General features: G+C 39.4%; 1 protein-coding gene across 2 annotated transcripts in view; it reads left to right on the forward strand.

Moving 5' to 3' along the window:
• The window catches only part of syne1b (spectrin repeat containing, nuclear envelope 1b), a 117,081-nt gene that overhangs the window by 47,856 nt on the left and 45,369 nt on the right, over positions 1–23,856 (forward strand). For both annotated transcript variants that reach the window (XM_036150752.1, XM_036150754.1), the window contains 30 exons: positions 1,129–1,241; positions 1,327–1,532; positions 1,610–1,759; positions 1,858–2,149; positions 2,256–2,428; positions 3,218–3,527; positions 4,511–4,675; positions 5,027–5,383; positions 5,470–5,606; positions 6,460–6,637; positions 6,854–7,036; positions 7,125–7,268; positions 8,431–8,586; positions 9,281–9,445; positions 9,537–9,709; positions 11,787–11,940; positions 12,055–12,198; positions 12,547–12,711; positions 12,859–13,176; positions 13,402–13,557; positions 14,948–15,118; positions 15,277–15,603; positions 15,705–15,857; positions 17,174–17,341; positions 17,598–17,780; positions 17,879–18,025; positions 18,133–18,258; positions 19,167–19,343; positions 19,558–19,823; positions 20,998–23,158. In XM_036150752.1, coding sequence (XP_036006645.1) covers positions 1,129–1,241; positions 1,327–1,532; positions 1,610–1,759; positions 1,858–2,149; positions 2,256–2,428; positions 3,218–3,527; positions 4,511–4,675; positions 5,027–5,383; positions 5,470–5,606; positions 6,460–6,637; positions 6,854–7,036; positions 7,125–7,268; positions 8,431–8,586; positions 9,281–9,445; positions 9,537–9,709; positions 11,787–11,940; positions 12,055–12,198; positions 12,547–12,711; positions 12,859–13,176; positions 13,402–13,557; positions 14,948–15,118; positions 15,277–15,603; positions 15,705–15,857; positions 17,174–17,341; positions 17,598–17,780; positions 17,879–18,025; positions 18,133–18,258; positions 19,167–19,343; positions 19,558–19,823; positions 20,998–23,158 — 7,718 coding nt within the window. The remainder of the gene's footprint in view (positions 1–1,128; positions 1,242–1,326; positions 1,533–1,609; positions 1,760–1,857; positions 2,150–2,255; positions 2,429–3,217; positions 3,528–4,510; positions 4,676–5,026; positions 5,384–5,469; positions 5,607–6,459; positions 6,638–6,853; positions 7,037–7,124; positions 7,269–8,430; positions 8,587–9,280; positions 9,446–9,536; positions 9,710–11,786; positions 11,941–12,054; positions 12,199–12,546; positions 12,712–12,858; positions 13,177–13,401; positions 13,558–14,947; positions 15,119–15,276; positions 15,604–15,704; positions 15,858–17,173; positions 17,342–17,597; positions 17,781–17,878; positions 18,026–18,132; positions 18,259–19,166; positions 19,344–19,557; positions 19,824–20,997; positions 23,159–23,856) is intronic.

A 23,856-nucleotide genomic window follows, 5' to 3' on the forward strand; every position in this document is an offset into this window, starting at 1 on the left:
TTATCATCATCACAATGTTTCATATTTAACTAAATGCTGCAAAATCCTGTTGCTACAGGGATGTCTATCCTCTTATTCCCCATAAGAAAATAGTTTACTTGTGTATGTAATTAAGTAATTAAGTATTTATTCATAATCACTTATTCATTAATCATCTAAATTAATCATTTAGTTGAACGCTTGAAATCATTTAGTTGTATCCTTGAAATATCTTAACAAGATTTCCAATTTCTGTGATATATATAGAAATATGTGACTAATTAATATTATTATTTCTCATTTGTATTCCATTACTGACATAGGATGTGAAAATGCAACAAAATGAAAATTGCAATTGTCACATGTTGACTAATCTGATGTATCAGTAGAAAACATCAGTAAGCAGGAATAAATGTTTTTACTGTGCTGCCTGCCTCAGATACAGTATATTTACCGGGTTTAGTAGCCAACATCAATGTGTCTGCTTCGCGAACGCTTCCCGCTTACAGAAACCAGAGATGGTCCAAACTAGGATTCTTAGGTGAAAGTGCAAAGTTATATTAGGTTCACTTGGAGAGAAACAGTTGTGGATGTTTTTAGAATATTTGTTATGCTTTTCCTTTTCAAAACTTTAACTTTACGGTTAAAATATCAGGAATAACGTTAAAATTTGACTTGAAAAAAAAATCTTATTTATTTATTTCATTTTTCTAATTCTTTTTCTAGAGTACAAACTTACAAGCTCATTTACACATTGCATGGATATCAGAGGTCTTTGCTCTGGTGTTTTGGTTAAATAATTACACTTTAATAGTGATAGAGTAACTTTATTATCAACATTTCAACCTTATTGTTGACATTCTTTCTTTCAACTGTTTTTCATCATTGATTTATTTTTTCATTTAAACCTTAATTTCAAGACAGGTGAGGAAAAAATAAATAAAAAAAGCAAACTTGCCCAGTTGCCCCTCATTTTTTTTATGCCAAAATAAAGATAGGAGTGGCATGTGTCAACCAGCCATAGTGCTATACATCCACAAATCTACGTAGTTCAAAACTAATTTATTATAAACGTCCAAACTGAGTTTTGCTTTGTGCCTGAATCTTAGTTCAGATGGTAAATATATGTATTTTTTTTTGCACTTTCAGACCTTGTCCAGGACTTCCATCACTGGCTTTCTGAGCAAAGGGAGATTGTGAAAGAATGCTCTGATCGATCGGGAGACACTCAAATAGTGGAACGTAAACTGCAGAAACTTAAGGTGATGCAGTGCTTCTTTACTCCCCTGAAGTAAAATGAAATGAGCAAAGCAAGTTGCAATCAAATTGATATGGTCTATGCCTTAGGGCGCCATGGATCGCGTGGACGAAGGAGAAATGCGACTTAAGCAAGTCTGTGAGGAAGGAGAGAAACTTCTTCTTCATCTTCCCAAAGCCAGTGCTGGGCAAGTCCAGCAACACCTTTCATCCATCCAGCAGGACTGGGACAGCTTTGTGGAGCAGTGCAAGCAGAACCAGCAGATCCTTGAGGACAGTGCCTCCCTCATGAAAGGGTAACAGACTGACTTAAACTAGTTGTATAACACTGTCAATCTACAGTTTTTAACCAAGACCTTTAAAACCTTTATAGGTTTGAGGGTCGCCTCAAGAAGCTGAGGTTGTGGTTGGAGCAGATGGAAAACAGAATGACTACAGATCTACTTGAAGTCAAACAGCGTGGTCCTGAAAGAGCTTTGATAGAGCAAGTGGAGGAATATCAGCAGGAAGTGCTCAAAGAAAGGTAATTAAGGAAATTAACATCCAATAATGCATCCTTTAGAAATCCGAATGACACAATTCTAAAACCCTCTCTTCAATCATTTACAAATGTAAATGCAGGGATTCGTTTGAGCGTCTCTGTCAGGAAGGACAAGCTCTGAACGAAGGGGGACGAGGGGACGGCAGCGAGACAAGAGTCTCAGCTCAGCTCCAGTCCCAGCACCAGGCCTTATTAAGGTGTGTGAGGGAGAGGCTGCGCAGCTGCCAACTCAGTTTGCAAGAACAACAAGCCTTTGAAGAGACTCTGCAGACTACCTGGGTCTGGCTTAATGGGGTGCAGGAGCGTCTGGCTTCACTTAACAGCACGGTTGGCAACAAGGAGACTCTAGAAAAAAGACTAAGTCTCGTGCAGGTCAGTGAGCAAAGCATTACCCTGCTATGTTTTTGTTTTACTGCAGATTTGTATCGATTTAAACTGTTGTGCAGTGGTTCATAGTCTGTTTTCTGATTTTCTAAAGGATATCCTGCTAATGAAGGGTGAGGGTGAAGTGAAACTCAACATGACTGTTGGAAAAGGAGAACAGGTTTTAAAACACAGCAGGATTGAGGAGCAGGAGACCATCTCTTCCCAGCTCCAGAACCTGAAGGATGCGTGGGCCAATATGCTTATGACTGCTATGAGTTGCCACAGGTATGAAATATGTCCTCCTTTTATAACCATGTGTTATTATATTGGGATTGTATATGATAGACCACCACAAAGTATACTATAAATATAAAGTGGAGATAGTGGAGATTTTGAAGTCACCCAATTAGTTAATAGGCGCTTTGTGAGTGCAACTTAATCCTAATATAAATACGGCTATTTCCTGAAGGGTTCAGATTTGTGTTGCACAAAACAGAAAACTAACACTGCACATTCCCCTAAACACAAACCTCCCACTGTAAAACATGATGCTGGCAGCATTATGCTGTGGAGATGCTTTTCTTCAGCAGGGGCTAGGAAGCTGTTCAGAGTTATTTGGAGGATAAATGGAGCTAAATACACAGCAACACTAGAAATTTCCCATTAGAGGCTGATAAAAAACACATTAACCATAAACATGCAGCCAGAGATACAGTAGAATGGGTCAGATCAAAGGATGGCCTAGTTAAAGACCAGTGAAATTTGACAGAAAAATCTGTAACCTCAGGTATTTTCCAAAGATGGAAGAGACATTCACCAAAATACTTACAACCGTAATAATTTCTGCTAAGAAGAATTGGCAGAAATTGCAGCTATAACTGCATCAAGGATGGTTTGAAAACTGCATTGTTTTCCTTCCACTTACTGTTAGTCTAATACAAAATAAAATACATTGAAGTTGGTGGCAGAAACATGACAGAATGGGAAACAGTTGAACAGGGATGATAACTTTCGCAAGCCACTGTAACATTTATTAACCAGTTCTGCATTAATGAACATGTTCTTATTACTCAGTCGACTGGAGTGGACAGTGGCCCAGTGGACGACCTTTCAGGAAAATAAGAGCCAGCTGCAGCAGTGGATGGAGTCCGTTGAGCAAGAGGTTGGGATGATTCAGCCACAGCAGCCAGGCCTCAAAGAGAAGTGCGCCTTACTTGAACGATTAAGGGCCATCCAAGCTGATGTGGACACTCATGCGGCGGCTTTGTCACACCTAAGTGACAAGGCTGTGGAGATGCATGAGAAAACTGGTGACCAGGCATTTGGACCAGAGTCAAGGGCGGAGCTCCACGCTCACTTTACTGACATATCAGCTGTCGTCAAGGTAATTTATATACAACCCGGCTTTTTTTTTTTTTTTTGGTGGGGGAAGAAACGTGTAGGTTGTCATGGTTCTGGAAATGTTTGTTGCATCAGGGGTTTAAAACAAACATGTGAAAGGTGGTTGGCATCCTATTAGACTGTTTGAAAATGTAATGAAACAAAAAAAGATTCAGAGATTAGAGTAATTCATAGGAAACCTGACCATAGTGATGGCAATGAACTGGCAAAATGCAACTGGAAGCTCAGGAGCTCTCTATCAAAGAAGTGATTATCAATATGCTGCTGGTGTGCTAATTACAAACTGGCTCGCCACCATTTATGATTCAAATGGCAACCACAGGCAGACTGAGTTTGTGCAGCTTCAAGGCAACTGGATGCCTACTTTGACCGTGTGACCAATAAAAATCTAGCAGCGTTGAATGGATACAGAAATCAAGATATAATCTTAAATCAAAGAACACAATTCATAAATCTGTTTTAACCAGCATATAATCTCAGGTGGTTTAAATCTAAAAAGGCAAATTTAAGAAAAGACACAAGCTAGCCACATTTCTAAATAGAAAACTTACGCATAAAAAGAGTTAAATCTCTAACTAAATAAAAGAAAAGAAACTGTACTGTTACAACCGCCAAAATTGACTTCACTGTCAATTATAAAGTCAAAAAAATTATGGAAAAAACGATATGGTATTTAAATGTGGCTGACCCACGCGTTATTGTTAGTACCCTCTTTTTAGTTGCCAACGCTCATCTTAGTTATCCCACTTTAAGGTAAACAAACAATGAAACTGTCCCAAATACATCTTGATTTATTTTCTCTTGCAATTACCAGTTTTTTATTAGTCAACATTTGCATAACCAAATTTAATAAGATTTTTCCTTGTCATCAGATTAAAATGAGGTCAGAAGAACACGTGGCATCATGTAGACATAGTCTCATTCTGATCCAATGTGTGGTATTAACATGGAGTTTGTTCCACAAAGGGTAAAGTGCAGTCCATGCAGAAAATCACGTCTGAGCATGAGCAGTACCTCGATGCTGTAAGAGACTTCAATGACTGGCTGATCTCAGCAAAGGAGGAACTACAGCGCTGGTCTGACCTGTCAGGAGACTCGCTCAACGTTAAGAGAAAGCTCTCCAAAGTGCAGGTGAGGAAAGTGCATCCTGGGAAAAAAATATTTTTTCTGCCTCCCTGGTCTGAGGCGTTGTTTTTTTGGAGGAGGGGGGGGGGTTGTTTTTGTATCTCACTGAGACTAATTCTGCTAATCCTTAATAAACTTAATAAAGAAAGATCTACTTGTCGTGTATCATATAAAAATATGTGTGAAATAATGAATGTAGTTGCTTTTAGTTTCTTGAGTTTTCCTTCGTATTAAAAAGGATTGGATGTGACTGCCTGAACGTAGCTCCATGTGAAATCAGTTTCTGTCTAATGTGTGCTGCTGTAAAGAGACTAAGTTTGTTTATCATATCAATTTTAATTTGCCTACTTTTTGCAGGAGCTCCTTGACTCTAAGCAGCGAGGCAGAGAGAGGCTGAACCGTGTTCAGAGATGCGGGGCAGTGGCACGGGACTACACCGGTTCAGGGGGCTACGAGGCAATGGAGCGTGAAGAAGCAGCACTCTTTTCATCGTGGGAGCAGTGGGAACGTGCGGCACTACAGACACGTGCCAGCCTGGAGACGGCGTTCTCACAGATATCATGCTCTGAGCAGGAGTACAGCAGCCTGTCAGCACAGCTGGAGCAGGATATACAGGACTTCAGCCGTCAGCTACAGAGCTGCCGGCTTCGACTGGGCCAGGCACAGAAGAAAAATGAGGGAGAGGAAGCTGTTAAAGGCTGGCAAATGGCAAAGGTAGAGCCACCTGTTTAATAATTTACATCATGTACATTAAAGATTTAGGCGTTGTGGCTGTCCTCACACGTTTGCTCTTTGTGCAGGACACTTTGGATGAACTTGTTAAAGCTGAGGCCATGTCTGATCGTCTGAAGACTCAGCTCAATGATCTGTGCCGGTTCTCCAGAGAAATGGCCACTCAGTCCGAGAGAGTATCTGCTCTTATTAAGGACTATAACAGGTCAGACAAATGCAAACATGGTCACCAATAACTTCAACGCATACACATATGCAGCCCTCAGCCTCTAAAGAACATGATGTTTTCTGTAGATGTAACGTTTGACAATACTATGCTCATTTTCACAACCAGGGAAATGCTTTTGTGTAGCCCTACAAACTAAACCAGCTATAGTACAAGTCTGAGCTTTATGAAAGAAGTTTGTTTTAAAAACAAAGCCATATGAAATCCCCGATGTGATGTGTAGGGGAAACAAACAAGCAAAACAAGGTGCTCTGGTCAGACGAGGCCAGAATTGAACTTTTTTGGCCTTCAAGCTAAACACTGCGTGCCCCAAATCTAACACTACATATCATACTAAATATACCAAACACACTGGGAAACATGGTGGTGTCAGTATTGTGTTGTGGGTATGCTTTTTTTTAGTAGAATGAAGGTAAATAGAGCTCAGTCCTGAAAGAAAACCTCTCAGAAGCTGCACAAAGCTTCTACATTTTATTTGTTATGGTTAAAGCATATTCATGTTTTAGACTCACCTGGTCAAGGTCCAGACCTAAATCTATGTGTTAGTTGAAAATGAGATGTTAACAGACGTTTTCCATGAATAATGAATGGGGGGAAAAATGTGCTAGTAAATACATTTGTTTGGTTTTTATTCAAATAAACCTCAAAGATTTATTTCAGAAGGTCATGCTTTTTATGTTCAGTAAGAGAATATGTACAGACATTAAACCTTCTTGTGGTTCCAAAAAACACACTTGAAGAAAACACAGAGGACAAACTTATAAGATATATAAACTCTAAGTGTGTATTATAAAAAAATATATAATGTTATATTTATGTTGACCTTCTCTAGTTTGAGTCTTCAAGCCACCAGGGAGTGTCAGAGCAAGGAGAAGGTGCTGGATCAAGGCTTCCGCTCAGCATTCAGAGAATTTCAACAATGGTTGGTTAATGCCAAGATCAACACCGCCAAATGCTTCGATGCTCCTCAAAATCTCAGTGAGGCCTTGTCTAGTTTCCAGAAGATTCAGGTTTGTCACATCATTTTCAGACTCTAACACTATTCCAAAAAGCTGGTTATATTATCACAGAGCACTGGTAACACAGAAAAGCTTACGTTTTTTAACACATGTGGTTGTTCTCTTTTGCAGAATATTATGTAGGTCTAAATATACCTACAGTTTGTAAATAGAGCTTCTGCATTAACTTGTCAAGTTAACTTCATTTTTTGTGCATTGCCCTCTTAGGAGTTTCTTAATGACAAAGATCAAGGTCAGTCAAAGCTGAATGCCGTGGTTGTAAATGGAGAGCTTGTCTGCAGCATCGCAGCTAAAGACAAAGCCGACGCCGTCCGGGGTAAAATGAACACTGCCAGAGAAGACTGGAAAAACATCATGTCCAACCTGCACAACAGAGAGACAGGCTTGCAAGTAAGCATTTTATACGCCTCTGTTCAATCCTAATTCAAAGCTTTTTACTCCTGACTTTATTATTAATACTGTATTCTTACTGTTTCAGAATCTCATTTCACAGATGAAGGATTTTGAGGCAAGTGCAGAGCCTCTTCAGGAATGCTTGAATGCCACAGAGCTGGCTGTGCAAGAGAGTAGCACACGGCTTTATGATCTCACAGCAAAAAAGCTGGAGCTTCATAAACTACAGGTACTGATGTCCAAAACCAGCCAGACATGAAACACCATCTGAAATCATTCATGTGGTCACCATTGCTTTCATTAGCAGGACACCCATCGTTCCAGTTTAGATAAAATATTTACAGTGTTTGGTAGAGATGCACCGATCAGAGATTTCGTGCCCAATTTACGATCACATGTTGTGAAGTGATAAGAATACTAGTTTTGTTCGACTCTAATTTCTTGTTAAAAGCTAGAAATAATCAACACAATATTTTTAATCTACTTTCTGCGTGAACCTTTTATTGCTCTTTCTTTACAGTAAAATAATTAAGGTAAAATAAAAAGATATTTTTCAAGAACAGCCCAAAGAGCTCTTCCTGCATCACTGAAAATGTACAAATACTGTAAAATCATCCAGGTTATAAGACAGAGGTGCCTGTAAAAAGGAAACCTTACTACGAAGAATTAAATCATATCCCATTTACTCCTTTACACAACAGATTTTTGCTCGCTGACATTATTTTGAAACTTAAGAATGGAGATGAGCGCCACATCACTAGATATTACTTTTTTTTAAACAACTTTGCTAGCTTAATGGGATAAACCTGTCACTTATCATTATGTGTTAGATTGTTAAATAATTTATTGACATATTCTAACTATGCAGGAAGTCTAAGCAGCCTTTCTGTCGTCATCATAATTCGTTATGTAGCAACTTTCATGTTAAATAGTGTTGTTAGCATGAGTTGTAAGAGCTTAGGTATGGCGCATCACCGATGGGAAGAAGATTGTATTTTTAGTTTCAGGCGGACCGATCACCAATCTGGCCCGGTCAATATTAAAAGCAACTGAATCCTGTCACCCATCCAGTTCTTGGTGCATCTCTAACATTTAGTCTTTGTTTCAAACATGCTTTTATGCGCCTTTGCTAACAGCCAACACGTTCTGCTTCTGTTTGCTAAATGTTTGTCTGCTCAGTGGTCTTTATATGAATAAAAACGTGGTAAAGAAAGCCTTTCCTTACGCTGGACTGCATCTCAGCTTTTCTGATCCCATCACTCGCTCCTCATTTACTTCTCCGTTTCTCATGTTCGCATCTATAACAACCTGCTCTTTGCCTAACTTACCTGTCTGATAAACCTGTGCGTCAGCTTGCATGCCTCTGTGATAACCTGCTTGTGCTCTTCCAGTCTGTGCTGGAGGACTTAGCTTCTCACGAAGTTCAGCTGAACAGGCTGAAAGAGAAGGCCCAGCTATTGTTGGACGAACACTCGGCGGGGAAGGGCTTTGTGCACCGTGTCTCGCAGCTCTCTGCTCAATGCCTAGCTTTAACCAACCTTACTAAGGTAAATAATGCCTCTGAGACTGACTGTGCACGAGGGATGGTCCTTTATTATACTGTTTATTATCAAGAAAAATTCTTATCATGATGAGAATCTTGATTTATCTTGAACATTTTAAACTTCCAATTAAGTATGTTTAAAAGCCCCCAAAAGTGACTGTATTGGGTTGTTTTTAACCATTTTCAGCATCAATCAGTATTAATAAATTTAAAAATGTGATTAATCTTACCGTATGCAGTTTAGTAATAAGAATCATACTTTTTTATGTCACTGTTGTCTTGAAGAAGCCCATTTAAAAATATGTAATTTTTTTAAGAGCAGTGCTTGTGTTTGTGGGGCTTTGGCAGCAGTAACATGTGTTCATAGCCATGCAATTGCCTAAATGACTGACAATAAGTTTTAATACTTTATTTTTATCACAATATAGACTGTGATAACATTTTAAGTTCATATCGCCCACTCCTGCTGTGCACTGGGGCTTTTATAGATGGAGTGAATAAAGGCACTAGACAGGAGGTACCACCGCGTTAAGGTTATTTTTACAGGTTATAAACTGCAATGTACAATATTTATATTGTTAAACGCTGGTATATTTATTTTGTGTATGCAAATTATATTTCCTGACTTTAGTTGAATTAATCTCTACAATCTATACCGGTAATTCTTAGTGTGTGCTTTTATGCTTATGGATGTGCAGGAAAAAGCTTCCCGCATCGATCGGATTGTTACCGAGCACCAGCTTTTCTCCAAAGGGTTAGAGGAGCTGCAGAACTGGGTGGCTGACACCAGCCATATGCTGCAGACTTACAGCGCTCCAACGGCTGACAAAAACGTTCTTGATAGCAGAATGATCAAGCTGGAGGTACGGAAAATTACTCACATTATTTAAAACTGCCTGGTGCCGATGAAATATTTGGATTGTGATGAATGTGTGTGGTTGGTTGTTGCATCAGGCTTTGCTGACCGCTCGCCAGGAGAAGGAGATCCAGCTGAAGATGCTTATCACAAGAGGAGAGTCAGTGCAGAGGAACACCTCTGCTGAAGGGGTGCCACTAATCCAAAAACAAATACAGGAACTAAAAGACTCCTGGGACGCCCTGCTCTCTGCCGCAATTCTTTGCAAAAGGTTTTCCTTCTTGCTAGTTTTTTGCTATGATTTAGAAGAACTAAGCAATTTTGTTGTCTTGTATCCAGAAGATTGTCCAGAAAATATCTTACCACAAAAAGTGGAAACACCAAGACATCATCACAAGTATATTTATTTGCACATTTACAACAATGTATAAACAATGTGTGTTAAACCATAAAACTACATATTGTAAGAAAGCATTATATGCATGAAATAACTATAAAAATAATATTATGGTATAGAAAAACAGAAAATACAATAGATATAATCTGCCTTTGGTTTAAAAGCCTGAGAATCAGAATGTATTGGGCAGGTCTTGAAGATGTCGGGTTTTGATGAGTTCCTACTTTGAAAGTGCCGGCTGTTCCGAATTTTAATTGCAGCTACAGCGAGGGCCCAATCTCCCCTTTGTTTTAAATCTGTTATTTCACAGTCTCAAAAGTTTAGCCCACCGACATCAATCACCTTGAAGGGATTCTGCAATGTTTTAATGTTTGGAAATTAAGAAGGTGCTAACCGATTGAACAAAGATCCCAAAGTTATATCTGAAATGGACTGAGAATGGTCCAAAGAAGCCAAAAGAAGCAAGATGTGGCAGAAACGAATACCAAAGTAAAGCTGTTCATAGATGTATAGATGAAATAAAGGTATTGTTAGCTTCCTAAAAATCTGTAAAGATAATTGATGAAATCTTAGCCAGGTTGAATAAGATGGCTATGGTTAACAGCGATTATTTGTTTGTCAAATGAAAATTACGTTTTTGCAAAATTGCTGTTTCCAAACATGATAATTGTACCAATAAGTTTGGTGGTTGAAACTGTATTAATTCAGTGTTTTGCCCATTAAGATGAGGAAATGTGTATGTTGCCCTCGATTTTGCATTGTCTGAACAGCCGAAGTTTCAAAGTGGGATTTATCTTTCCTTTAAAGCAGAAGGTGGATTTGTAAGTCATTAACAATGTAAAGGAATTCAAAGTTATGTTACTTATTTAGTGTATAAAGTAGCATTTGAAGTGAGAGACATCCTGGGCCAGGAAGGAATCCTTGGGGGAACCCACATGTGCTAGAAGTTACTAGAGATCACAAAGTCCCCCAGCCTTACCATAAAGGTTTGGTGGACTCAGTAGATTTAAATCCATGCAAGAGCAATTTCTCTGCTCCTACTGAGATATTAAAATGTCAAGAATCACTGCAAATAAATGTGTGCTCAGATCTTAAAGAACCAAAATTACAGATTCCCAGGAATATGTAATCAATTTAACCAACCAGAATTTTGTGCCTGATATCTGGTCTCGACACACCAACACAGATTCACTAATCCTGGTTTTTCTTTAAGAACTGCAACATAAGATGACATTAAAACACCTGTGAAAGTATTTTTCTAAATCTTTCCAGTCATTAGCTAGTGTGGCTAGCCTAACTTTGACAACGTTCTCAGAACCTCGCCTTAATCATGAAAGTGTTGGCTCTCGGTATGGTGTGTTCTCTGTTAAGAAAATGGAGGATCTATTTTCCAGTTTGAGTTTATAGACACCAGTTCAGGCCTGTTAAACTGAAAATGGGCTAAATTTTGTCAACACCAAGTTTCTTACTGCATCAATAAACTTTGTACAACTTTTTAATTTGCATATTATGAGCTTTGGTGAGTTTTAAAGCCTAAATATTTAATACTAATACTAAAAGAAGTTGTACTTGGAAAGGAAGATCTATACTTTACGAAAACAGGTCAGGGTTTTTTTTTTTTTACAGAAACTGCTCGACAGTTGTATGTTTATAATCAGAAGACATGTTGTAATATTAGAAAGTTCATCAGATTCAACAGAACAAAAATCTCAAGGCAGAAACAGAGTTCAGGGAAAAATAGTTGAGTTTGGCAAAATGCATCAAAATGAGCAGAATGACTTATAGGGGCAGAAAACAGCTAAAGGACAGATACCGTTACATGTGGTCCAAAACAAATTAGTGACAGTGACAGCCATCTGAGACCATTTCTAATAGATATTTGTTTTTTGCTTTTGTAAATTATGTTAGAATCACTATTGCTACACATTATTTTTGCATCCCCAACCAACAGTCAGCTGGAAGGTTCGTTATCTCAGTGGACGAGTTACCAAGAGGACGTCCGTCAGTTTCTGGCGTGGATCGAACAAGTGGAGGAAAGTCTCGATGTTACTGACAAGCAGTGCCCAGAGATGAGAGACAAAACTGCTAATCTAAGCAAAGCAAAGGTACTGCACCCTTCTCTGTCATGCTGAGGACTTTCTATTTTTAATGTCAATGGTATTTAGTTTGTGCAGTTTTGAATTAGATCTAAGTTGGTGCCATTTTCTCTTTTTGTTTAGTTGCTTTATGAGGAAGTGCTCAGCCACAACACCCTGCTGGATACTATTACTGCAAAAAGTGCCAGAATCACTGAGAATTATGTCGCTCAGCTCGAGCTCCAAGAACTTCAGGAGCGGTACAACTCTGTCAAAGACAATGCTATGGTAATAATAATGTCATAATCTTGTCTTTATTTGAGCTTTTGGCTTAAATATGTTATTGTCAGCAGTTTAACTCCCAATCCATGCTAAGACATTTTTACAAAATGCTTTTACAAAATCATAACATTGTATAGAATAGATATCTTAAGCACTATGGTAATATTTAAAAGGTTGTTCTTTCTTAATTAAAAGGGTTGATTGTTTTATATTTAGTTTGATAAAACAAGAGAGATTGCTTCATAAACATCACTTTAATCACTCAGAGTAAATATGAATCCAAATGTTAAGGATCATGTGAGAAAAAGCCATTAACTGGTAGCTGATTCAGTATATCACCGTTCTGTTCCTCAGAGGGCTGTCGGCAAAGCAGAAGAGTTGGTGAAAGCGCACCAAGAGTATCAGTGGGACCTTCATTCATTTGAGGAGTGGCTGAAGCAAGAAGAAGAGAAGCTCAGCTGCTACACCCAGCTGGAGGGAGATGTTGATATGCTGGAGGACACCCTCCAGAAGCTGCAGGTTTGAAAATAAACTACTGAAACTGTTCTGCTGGTGTCAGTGTACACAATAATAATCATTTGCTCATGTAGAAAGAAACTGTCTTTAACTGAGTTACCAAAATAGAGGAAATTATGCAGGTGGTCATCAGGAACAATTTAATTACAGGAATTGCAGCTGCACTGCACGGAAGGTCAGGCTTTGCTGAACACCTTGTTGCTGAGTCGTGAACTGGTCGTCCCCTGGGGTCTACCTCAGATAGAGGACCGAGCACTTGAGACTCTCCAGCAGGAGTGGAGGCTCTATCAGGCTCAGCTGGCCGACACGCGCGCTCGGCTGAACAGCGCCCTGGCCAAACTTCGACAGATGGAGCAGAAGTTCCAGCGTCTTGACAGTTGGCTGAAAGGCATGGAAACCAAAGCTCAACTGCGTTCTAATCGGCGGTCTGACCGCGCCACTAAAAGCGCCCAGTTACAGATGGTCAAGGTTGGTAAACAGAAGGAATACACATGGAAATGTTTGTTTCAGAATTCTCTATTTTTACATGTAAAACTGCATGGGATGTTTTTGTTGCAATACAGTGAGTTTGGGCAGATTAAGATGCTACAGTCTTACGTTTGTTGGATGAAAAACTGGTTTATTCCGAAATGAAAAGGTGTGTGAGAATTCAAGCATCCATCTGAGCAGTAATGATATTCCCTCTTCTATCAGAGCTGGCAGGAAGAAGTGCTTGTTTATCAAGAGGAAATGGAGGGCCTTACCCTCTTGGCTCAGCAGGTTCTGGATGAAACCCATATCAGCAGCCGGATCAGTACCAGAGCCACCCAAATCACAGCCCGCTACCATACCCTTCTACTGCATTTACTGGTAATAATAGCTAAAATCACTCTGAAACTTATGAAATGTGTTTAATTTAACCACTGTCTGTACTTACTGACATTGTTGTATATAAAGAAGCAGATATATTTAATTAGTAGTCATACCACTTAAGCTCTCACGATAAACTGCAAGATTCAATGTATTGTATTGTGGTATTATGTGATAAATCCCCACAAAGTAGTAAATAACTGATAAAGAAGAATTAAAAATTACTTAGATTATTTTGAACATTATTGAAAAGTAAAAACAGAAAAGTATAATATAATGCATATACAGAATGTAGAGATTATAAAATAGCTCAGTATTTATGTTCAAAATGAGGTAGGAGGCGGTTTAAACTTATGGACGCCCTTCCTGTCCCAACTGAGCCAGGTCAAAGGTGTGGACTTAACGCACTATGCGTAGGGACTCAGACATCTCCTGTATGTTTACAGCCAGCAGTACGTGTCTTAATTGGTCCATGATTTGTGTAGTTTAGTATTTGACCAGATCAACTAACTTTAGGGTGTTTGACTTGTAAAATAGCATGTTCGTATTTTCACAACAGCCAGAGGAAAGTGGAAATTCATCAGAGAAGCAGCCAGACGGCATGTGGTTACTCTGCAAGAGCTGCTGAGATCCACAACATACACAGGACAATATGTTGACAGGGCAACTAAAAATTGTGCACTTTATAAATCTGGCCTTGACTCACAAGTGTCAAGAATTAATCAATTTTTTTTTAAGGACCTGATAAAGCCATGTTGGAACTATAGCAAACGTGAAAGAAAACCTGTAGGAGACTACGAAAGACTTGAGCCTGGGGTGGAGGGTCCTCTTCCATCAGAACACTCAGCATACAATAAATTGTTTTCAGTCAAACCATATTCATGTGGTAAATTAGCCCAGTCAAAGTCCAGACTTGAATCCAGCTGAAAATATTTGGCAACACTTTAAAACTGATGTTCACAGATGCTGTCACTTCAGCCTGAACTTGATCTGTTTTGCAAAGACAAAAAAAAAAAAGTCCCTGTTTAGATTTGCAAAGCTGGTAGACATACTCCAAAACACGTGCAGATGTAAATGCAGCAAAAAAATGCATTGAATACTAATACACTCGGCACTTTTGAGATTTTTTAAAAAACATGTGTTCTTCTTCTTTACATTTCACAGTTATTGATTTGTTTTGGTCTGTCACATAACAGATCCCAATAAAATACAATTAACTCTGTGGTTGAAAATTACAAAATGTAAAAAAGTTAATGAACATTTATGCAAAGCACTGTGCATGAAAATAGTTTCTTTATGTTAAATTTGGTGGGTAAGCATCAGATAGATCTCCTATTTCAGCTTCCTTTTTCTTCTGTAATGTTGCCTTTCCTGCTTTTTTGTAATACAGGAGACGATCAAACAGCTCCAAGAGGAGGTGTCTTCAATTGAAGAAGCACAGAGTGTGTTCACCACCTTCTCAGAGTGGCTCAGCACCGCTCAGAATAACTTCAGCACTTTGGCTGTTAGTGTTGATGTAGTTGACCGCTTTGCTTTAGAGAGAAAGATGAAGAAACTAGAGGTAAAGAGTGTTAACACAGTGCATGTTTTTTGTGTTATTTTTTTTGTCTAAACTGTCTTAGGAAGCTTTATATCGTTGTACCATCAAGAGAACTAGATGTTGGATACACAAATATTGCATTTGTTTGACATTTATTGACAACTTTTATGCCACTTCAGGCTCTTCAGGGTGACATGGAGCAGGGTCACACTTACCTGAAAGCAATGAGGGAAAAGACGGAGCATGCAATGGCTTTCTTGGAGGAGCCTGAGGCAGATCAGCTCCGGGAGGAGGTGGACATTCAGCTCTTTCAGCTGGAGGAGTTAACGACTTCTCTACGCTCAGAGCATAGCTCCCTTGAGAAATACATCTCACTCTCCAAAGACTTTATGGATAAATATAAAGCCCAAGCCCAGTGGGTGAAGGAGACAAAGAACTTTTTAGCCTCAAGTTTAGAACCGAAAGCCGAACTCTACCAGAAAAAAGCTCAGTTGGCAAAATATAAAGTAAGTTAAATTTAAGTTAAATTATGCTGATTTTTTTCTACAAAGGTTAAAATCATAGTGAAAGAATGAATCAATATTTTTCCCTCTTTTTGTTCACACAGACTATTCAACAGACTGTAGAATCCCATGAGCCAGCTGTGAAATGTGTCATTGAGAAAGGAGAAGCTCTACTCAGTTCCTTTAATGACCCCACCATCAGTGAAAACATGAAAAAGTTACAGGCTGACTATCAAGACCTTTGTTTGGCAGCCAAGGTATGTACCTTCTTTCGGCTAGACTGTAATATTAGAAAGTTGCTAAATAAGGGCCTGAAATTAATGAAATGAAATTAATGAATGAAATTAAGGCCATATGTTTTATGATTTATTAAGATTATTTAGAATATTTTGGAACCTCAAACGCTATTACTTATGCATTATTCATATGTCATGCATATTGCAATAAATATTTATCTTGTTCCAGTTTTGAATGATGATAAATAAGTACCATTCATTTTGGAAAAAATAATTGGATGCATTAATTTTGGCTGGTTGTGGATCTTCTCTAACCCTCACTGGGGCAAAATGACACTTAAAATGACATGTGACACTTTTAAAGGCTAAAGTATATGCAAACACCCCAACTGACATGTGCTTTTTGCTGCTATCAACAAGTTTCCAGCATAAGTTCGGTGAAGTAATTAAGGATTTAGAGAAGCTCATTTTAATTGTCTGGTTGGCTGTAACCGACCCAGATTAAAGAAGACATTCATATATTCCATAAATGTTCCATAGGTTTTAGATCAGATTCCTAATGTTGATCCATTTCAAAACCAGCTTTCATGTGTTTAGGGATTATTGTCAATTTGGATCAGTGATTTGCATCTGATTTTCAACCATCTTAGTTTTGCTTTTTAAAGTTAAATACTTTGGATGTAGTCCTCCATCTTTAATTATTTCACACACTTTGAGGAATGAACCAATACTTGAACCAAAACAGAAATTTCATTATGATATTACCTTGCTTTACAGTGTTCTCAGGTTGAAAGGCTTATCTTGACCTCTCTAAACATTCCTCATGTCATTCTGGTCAAATAATAAAGTGTGGTTTCTCTGCAACTTCCTAAGGAACATTTATCCAAATATTAGTGAAGTTGTTTGATTATATTTGACACCATGGATTAGAGAAAATCCACAATACTTTCAAATAAGTGGCCCCAATACTTCTTTTAAAAAACATTTACTTGACTTGTATCATTATTCCACCCAAAAAAAACAGGACCGTTCAAATGCATCATTACAAAAAACACGCTGAAATGACAATAATCCTTCGCACAAAAGGGCTGTTGGTTGTGGAGCACCCAAATGCAGACAAAAACGGGACAAACAAGGTGCTTTTAATAATACTAAAAGCACCTTACAAAAACAAAAATCCAAGGTCCAAAAGTAATAGAAATAGAAAAGAAATAAAACTAAAAATTAATCCAAAACATGACAATGCTGATGAGTGAACATAAACTTCTGTCCAATCTCTGTGTAGCCTACTGCAGCGTGTTAGATAACATCAGAGCTCTGGTTTATGTTTGTTGTAGACCCATGTGCAGAGCCTTGTGGAGTGGGTAAAAGAACACGAGGATTACAACAGTGAGCTGCAGGAAGTTGAGAAATGGTTGTTACAGATGTCCAGTAGGCTTGTGACATCTGATTCAATGCAAACTGGAAACATGGAGATGGCTACTCAGCAACTTGCCCGACACAAGGTGATCAACGGCTTTGTGTTAATATTACAATCAGTTTTTACAATTTTTATATATATATATATAATATATATATATATATATATATATATATATATATATATATATATATATATATATATATATATATATTTTTTTTTTTTTTTTTTTTTTTTTTTTTTTTTTTTACTTTAAGTGTAAGGAGCATGTACATTTTTCTTTGCAAACCTAACCTAAATCTCTCCTAATTGAACTCATCCACCTGGGTCAACATTTTTAGGCCATAATGGAGGAGATAGCCAGTTTTGAAGAGCGCCTTACCAGCTTGAAACAGAAAGGAGAAGGTCTTATTGCTGGCTGCACTCATCAAGCTCAAGTTCAAGTTAAGATTAGTCAACAAGTTCAGGCCCACCTACAGGGAACAGGAGACAGCTACTCCGCCATCTGCAGCACTGCCCAACGCGTGAGTCACAGATAAACACAGTTATTTATTTTATACAGTGGAAAAAAGCTATTTCTGTGGTTAAATGTACTTAGGTGCTGCTCGTTCTTGTTCAATAGGTCTACCAAAGTCTGGACCGGGAGTTGCAAAAATATGTTAGTCATCAGGACACTCTGCAACAGTGCCAAACCTGGCTGTTGACTGTACAGGAAGAGCTTCAGCTCAACGATCAGGGCCCAACGGGCCTACAGGAAGCTCTGAAGCAGGTCTTTAACATCCCCCCACCTTCACCAGGCTTTGAAATGTTAAATTGCGATAGTTTACTTCTTTTATTTTTCACATTTATTTCTGTTAACTGCTGTTGCTCACACAGGTGAAGCACTACAGAGCCCTTCAGGAGCAAGCCAGCACATATCTGGACCTGGTGTGCTCTGTGTGCGACCTGTCTCATGAAGCTGTGAGAGTTGCAGCTGCTGAAGTCCAGCAGATTAAACTCACAGTAAGAGTTATTGTTGCCTTTATTCATGTGCATTCTGTGTATTTTACTTTTAATCTGCCCTGAATTTGATTAGTTAGGTAACATAAACATTTCTTTGTGTACTTTTGTTTCATATCAATGGGAACTCAAGCAGTGGTGTACACTAAATGACTGTACTTACTACTATAACGGAGTTAAGCCCCAAATTAGTCATTTTTATTGATAATTTTCCTTCATGAAATTTCTTTGTTTCTGATGACTCGGGAATCTCACAAAATATAAACTGTATACAGGGAGTATAATTTGAATTTTTTTTTCTGTTTTTATTTACATTTTACCAAAGATTGCTTGTTTAAAATGATTTATACCCTTCTCAGTAATCAGTGAAAAAGCCTATATTGGTATTACTTAGCATTGTCTCTGTACTGAAATGTGCTATACAAATAAATTTGCCTGGCCTTGCTTATTACATACAAATAAATTTGCCTGGCCTTGCTTATTACAGCAATCAAAGCCATTTTCTAATTACAGTTAACTGATTCTTCCAATCAGTATTTTACTAGGTTTCTACTGGTATTTGAATAATTGCTCTGAAGTAATGAGCTACAATTCTTTGACTTTGGTAGGCCTTCTTACCATCACCCCAATCTTTAGTTCCCTTAATAGATTCTCAATTAGATTTAAGTCAAGACTCCGACATCTCTGAAACGGCAATATTTCCTTTAGTCAAAAGAAACACAATGAAAAGATTGCTGTTGAAATCTGCAAGGGGTATGAAAAATGTAATGCTTAAGTGTAAATACAGTTTAGTTTAGATGTTCAGATGTGTGAATCTGACATGTTTATGTGTTATTGTCCACAAGAGTATAACAGGTTAAAGGTTTAAGTATTATAGTTAAATATTAAAGTTTTGATTTCTGTGTGTGCAGATAGAAGAGAGGATGTCTACTGCCCACGAGCTTTCAGAAAGCTGGAGAGAGATCAAAGAACAGAAACAAGATCTAACAAGCTTGTTTCAGGACATGGAGCAGCAGCTTCTCAGCCTCTCTAGGAGACCAGCAGAGCTAGAGACTAAGATAGCTCAAAACATGTTGTTGCAGGCCAAGGTGGGTACAAGCATCATGAGGAATAGCGCATTGCCGTTGTACTTTTTTTGTGCATTACCTATTTAGCACTGTAAGCTTTATGATGCTGTGTTGCATTTTATCATTATGATTAAACTCAACATTAGAGCCTTTGTTGTGAAGGGAATAAAGAAGAAATCCACTCAATATTTGAAGGTCTTTGGTTTTGTCATCAGTTCTGTTGTCTGTCACTTAGGAATGCTGCCAGCAACTGCAATCCAAACAGAGCACCCTCACTAAAATGACCGAGACTGTGAGCAGACTGATTGGTGGGCCGGACACTTCCGAACATGCGGAGCTTGACCGTCTTAGCCATTCCTGGCTTGAGCTCTGCCACCAGGCGGACAAGCTGCAGATCCAGAGAGAGGAGGATCTGCAGAGATCCAAAGATTACCACGACTGCATCACTGCAGTGGAGGAGCTGTTTGAGCAGGTGTCCAAAGAGTGGGACAATCTGGCAAGGTGGGCATGAACATAAATCAAACCTATAACCACTAAAATGAATGAATAAAATATTTAAACAGGTCAGTCCAGTTATAGGCAGATATAGTTTTAATTTTCAATATTTGAATCAAATCATTTGCAGATATTAGTATTTTCAACATTTGCTTTCATTATGTTTTTTTTAATCTTGGGTGTTCTATGCCGTTATATGAAAAGAACTTTAGGCACTACAAGTTATATTTCTGCAATGTCTTCCTATATCTGCAGTTACTAGGACATATACTAAAACTGGAACAATACAGAGAAGGTTAACACGGCCCCTTTGGGGAGCATACGGGTCGTTCTTCAACTTTTTTAGGGTAGTGGTGACCTAGTGGTTAGAGCAATGCAATTTTGTCCTGGAGGTTCTGTGTTCGACTCCGACAGCCTTTCACTCTGGGGCCCTTAGCAAGACCCCTGGGTCCAGAATGCTCCCGGACATCGCACAGGGGCAGCTCACTGCTCCCTAAGGGATGGGTTAATTGGAGTGTATATTGCAATGACAAATAAACATTATTGTATTTATTTTTACCATATTGACAATATTGCATATAAGAAATTTAAAATTATCATATCTAACTGTAGTCTGTTTTGGAGGTTGTAAATACATTTAGTCTTCAGACCGTGGTTGTTTCTAAGTCCTTAGCAGACAAAGAGTGAAACCTCCAAAGCTCTGTATGAATCACCCAATCCTGCTGCATTTCACCTCAGTTAAAATTTCTGTAACAGTCCAATCTAACTTCCACTGCTCTAAATGTTTGCAGAAAACATAAGAAAAGATGTTTTGATTTACTCTTTTTTTACTCTAAAATATCTCCATAAAGCTACTGCTGACAGTTTACTGTAGCAAACTGTCCACAGACTATGAGGTTCAGTGAAAGGCTCTGGCCTTATGTTTGAACTAATCTCACAAAATATGAGCCAGAAATGTTCTTCAGCAACTAAAGACCCTTGTGTTGGTGGCTCGAACAGTGGAACTGAGCAACACATTTGATATGAGCAGGACGTCATTATTGGCTCTAACGTTAGATGGGATCTAATTCAACATGTTAACATTACAGAAATCTATGGGATTAGAAATTGATTGACTTAATTTTACTTTAACGCTTGTTGTCCAAATGTGTGATGAATTGTTAATTTTGTATTGCCACAGAACGGACGCTGAAAGTTCATCGCAGCACTTGGGGGCTCTAAGAAAACTTGCTGTAACTCTAGAGCAACAAAAAGGAGCCCTTGAAGACCTTAAAGAGCAGAAACAGAAAGTCATCCAACATTTGAACTTGGATGATAAAGAGCTAGTGAAAGAGCAAATCAGCCACTTTGAACAACGATGGTCTCAGATGCAACAGCTAATCGAGAGAAAAATACAGGACTCCATGGTGACCCTTGAGGACATGAGTCAAGTGGAGGCCCGTCTGAGAGAAGCTCGGGACTGGGCGGAGGAGCAGCAGCCCGCCTTATCTGAAGCCATGAAAATGAGCCCCCCACCTGAACTGGCTCAGAGTTTCCTGTTTGACCACCTGAGCATCTGCAGTGAACTTGAGGCAAAGCAGCTCCTCCTGGCTCAGGCCATGGCCGACGCCGACAGGGTGCTACCACGGTTGGGCCTTAGCGAACGCCAGCATCTGCAGCAGCTGATTTCTGACACACAGTCAGAAGTCGAGTCTCTGAGTGTCAAAGTGGTTCAGCGAAGAAAGCACCTCAGCAAGGCTTTCACAGAGAGGACGCAGTTCCTTATGGCTGTCAATCAATCAATATCCTGGGTTCAGCAGAATGAGAAGAAGGCCCAGGCAGAGGAGTATATCGCTTTATTACCTGACGACCTAGCTAAGCAGGTACGCACATGTCGGAACATCCAGAGCAGCCTGAAAGCCTATCAGAGCGAACTGACCTCCCTGTGGTCTCAGGGCAGAGACCTGATGAGGGAAGCCAGCGAGGAGGAAAAGAATGAGATTCTCACTAAATTGCAGGAGTTACAAAACATCTTTGACAGAACTCTGCACAGATGTGGCCAGAAGCTACAGGAGCTGGAAAAAGTCCTTGTCTCCAGAAAGTACTTCAAGACCGACTTAGAGAAAATTTGCCAATGGCTGAAGCAAGCTGATATTATCACGTTTCCTGAAATAAACCTGATGGTGGGGGATGCCGAACTGCAAGCGCAGCTATTGAAGTACCAACAGATAATCGAGCAGGCGGTCGAGTATGAGAATCTCCTCCTAATTGTCCAGAGAGCAGGCCAAGAGATATTGCCCACTCTGAATGAAGTGGATCACTGCTATTTGGATGAAAAGCTCAACACCCTCCCTCAGCAGTACAACAGCATACTAGCGCTAGCCAAAGAGAAACAGGAGAAGATCCAGCAGGCCATTCTCACCAGGGACGAGTACACGTCGTTCATAGATGTCACTCACAAAGCGCTTAAAGAACTCGAGGACCAGTTCAATCATTTGGGGACCCAACCTGTAGGCTTGCAAACAGAGGAGGTGGTCAGTTTGCAGGGCGACTATAAAGCAATTCTGGCAGACCTCAGCAACCTGGGCCTGGCTGTAAGTGAGCTGAATCAGAAGAAAGAGGGATTTCGTAGCACGGGGCAGCCTTGGCGACCAGAAGAAATGACCCAGCTGGTGAGCTTGTATAATGGACTAAAGAGGTTGGTCGAACAGAAAGTTGAGCATCTGGATGAAACTTTAGAGTCCTTCGAGGACCACAAGGCAATGGCTATGCAGGTTGACTCCCAGCTGAAGGCTACAAAAGAGCAGCTCGTAAAAGTAAACGCAGAGACTCAGTCCGCCGAAGAGAGGCTGAAAAACTACCACGCTCTGGCAGGAAGCCTCCAAAGCGCCAACTCTCACTTGTCACGGCTAATGGAGCAGATGGACTCTCTTGCGCCCCGTGTGGACCAGGCAGCTCACGACGCCTCCAAAGAGCAAGTGATTTTATGGCAGGAGGAGCTGCGATCCCTACAGGCTGCAGTCGGCGAACTGATTGAAGAATGCGAGACCAGGTTTATCCAGAGCAAAGACTTTGAGACGGAGATGAAGAGGACCCTGGACTGGCTGCAGCAGATCCGAGACGAGCTCAGCTGTGCCGTAATTGTTGATGTAAGAGTGGAGAAAGTGCAGGAGGAGATCAGAAAACAGCAGATCTTGCAGGAGGAAGTCCAGTCCAGACTCCGAATAGTGGCTGCTCTCAGTAGCCAAGAAAAACAGGAGTATATTAGTGCCAATGAGCTGGTCCCCGCACATGTCGACATGAGCCTTGAAGAAATGGCAAAGCTACAAGCAGATGTCCAAAAAGCCCTGAGTGCCAAACAGGTGGGACAATCTCATATTTGTTATTTATTGAGTTTTAATCAATTTTAAAAGCTGCTGCCACGATGTTTACTGACTTCCCATGTATGCTGCGTTCAGATGTGTCTGATTCAAATGGCTGACTTTAGTAATGTTATTATTGGGACATTGCTGTCTTATTTGAGACACTGTTGCCTTGTATCTTTAGAAGTGATCCAGAATGTATGGCAGTCTGACTTAGCTGGTCAGGAGATTATGTACACTACCCAGTTAGATCCATAGTAAGGTCCTGGTGATGCTAGAGCAGGGGTGTCAAACATACGGCCAGTTCCGGCCCGTCGAACAATTTAGTCCAGCCCGGTGGCTAAATGCAGTATTATTATTATTCAAAAAAAAAAAGAGTTAATCAGATTTAACTTTCACAAGTGGAGCAGTACTGCTTTTGCCATAGTGCTCCGCTTGATTTATGAATGTGAATAGTTTTATTATGATTCATGCGGGGAATATCTCAAATGATATGGACACTACAATGGGAATGTAGGAGAGGACAGGAAGAAAAAGAAGAAAAAAAGAAAAAGTGAAAGAACGAGAACATAAAAGGAAGAGAATGATAAAACAATTATTGAAAAAAAAACATGTACTTCGTTTAATTGAAAATCTGCAGTTCCTATATTGTCCATGAGGGGCGCTGTGTTTTAATCAGCAGATGGTAGCACTGAGCT

The sequence above is a fragment of the Fundulus heteroclitus genome, chromosome 19, assembly GCF_011125445.2.
Source record: "Fundulus heteroclitus isolate FHET01 chromosome 19, MU-UCD_Fhet_4.1, whole genome shotgun sequence".
Classification (NCBI taxonomy): domain Eukaryota; kingdom Metazoa; phylum Chordata; class Actinopteri; order Cyprinodontiformes; family Fundulidae; genus Fundulus; species Fundulus heteroclitus.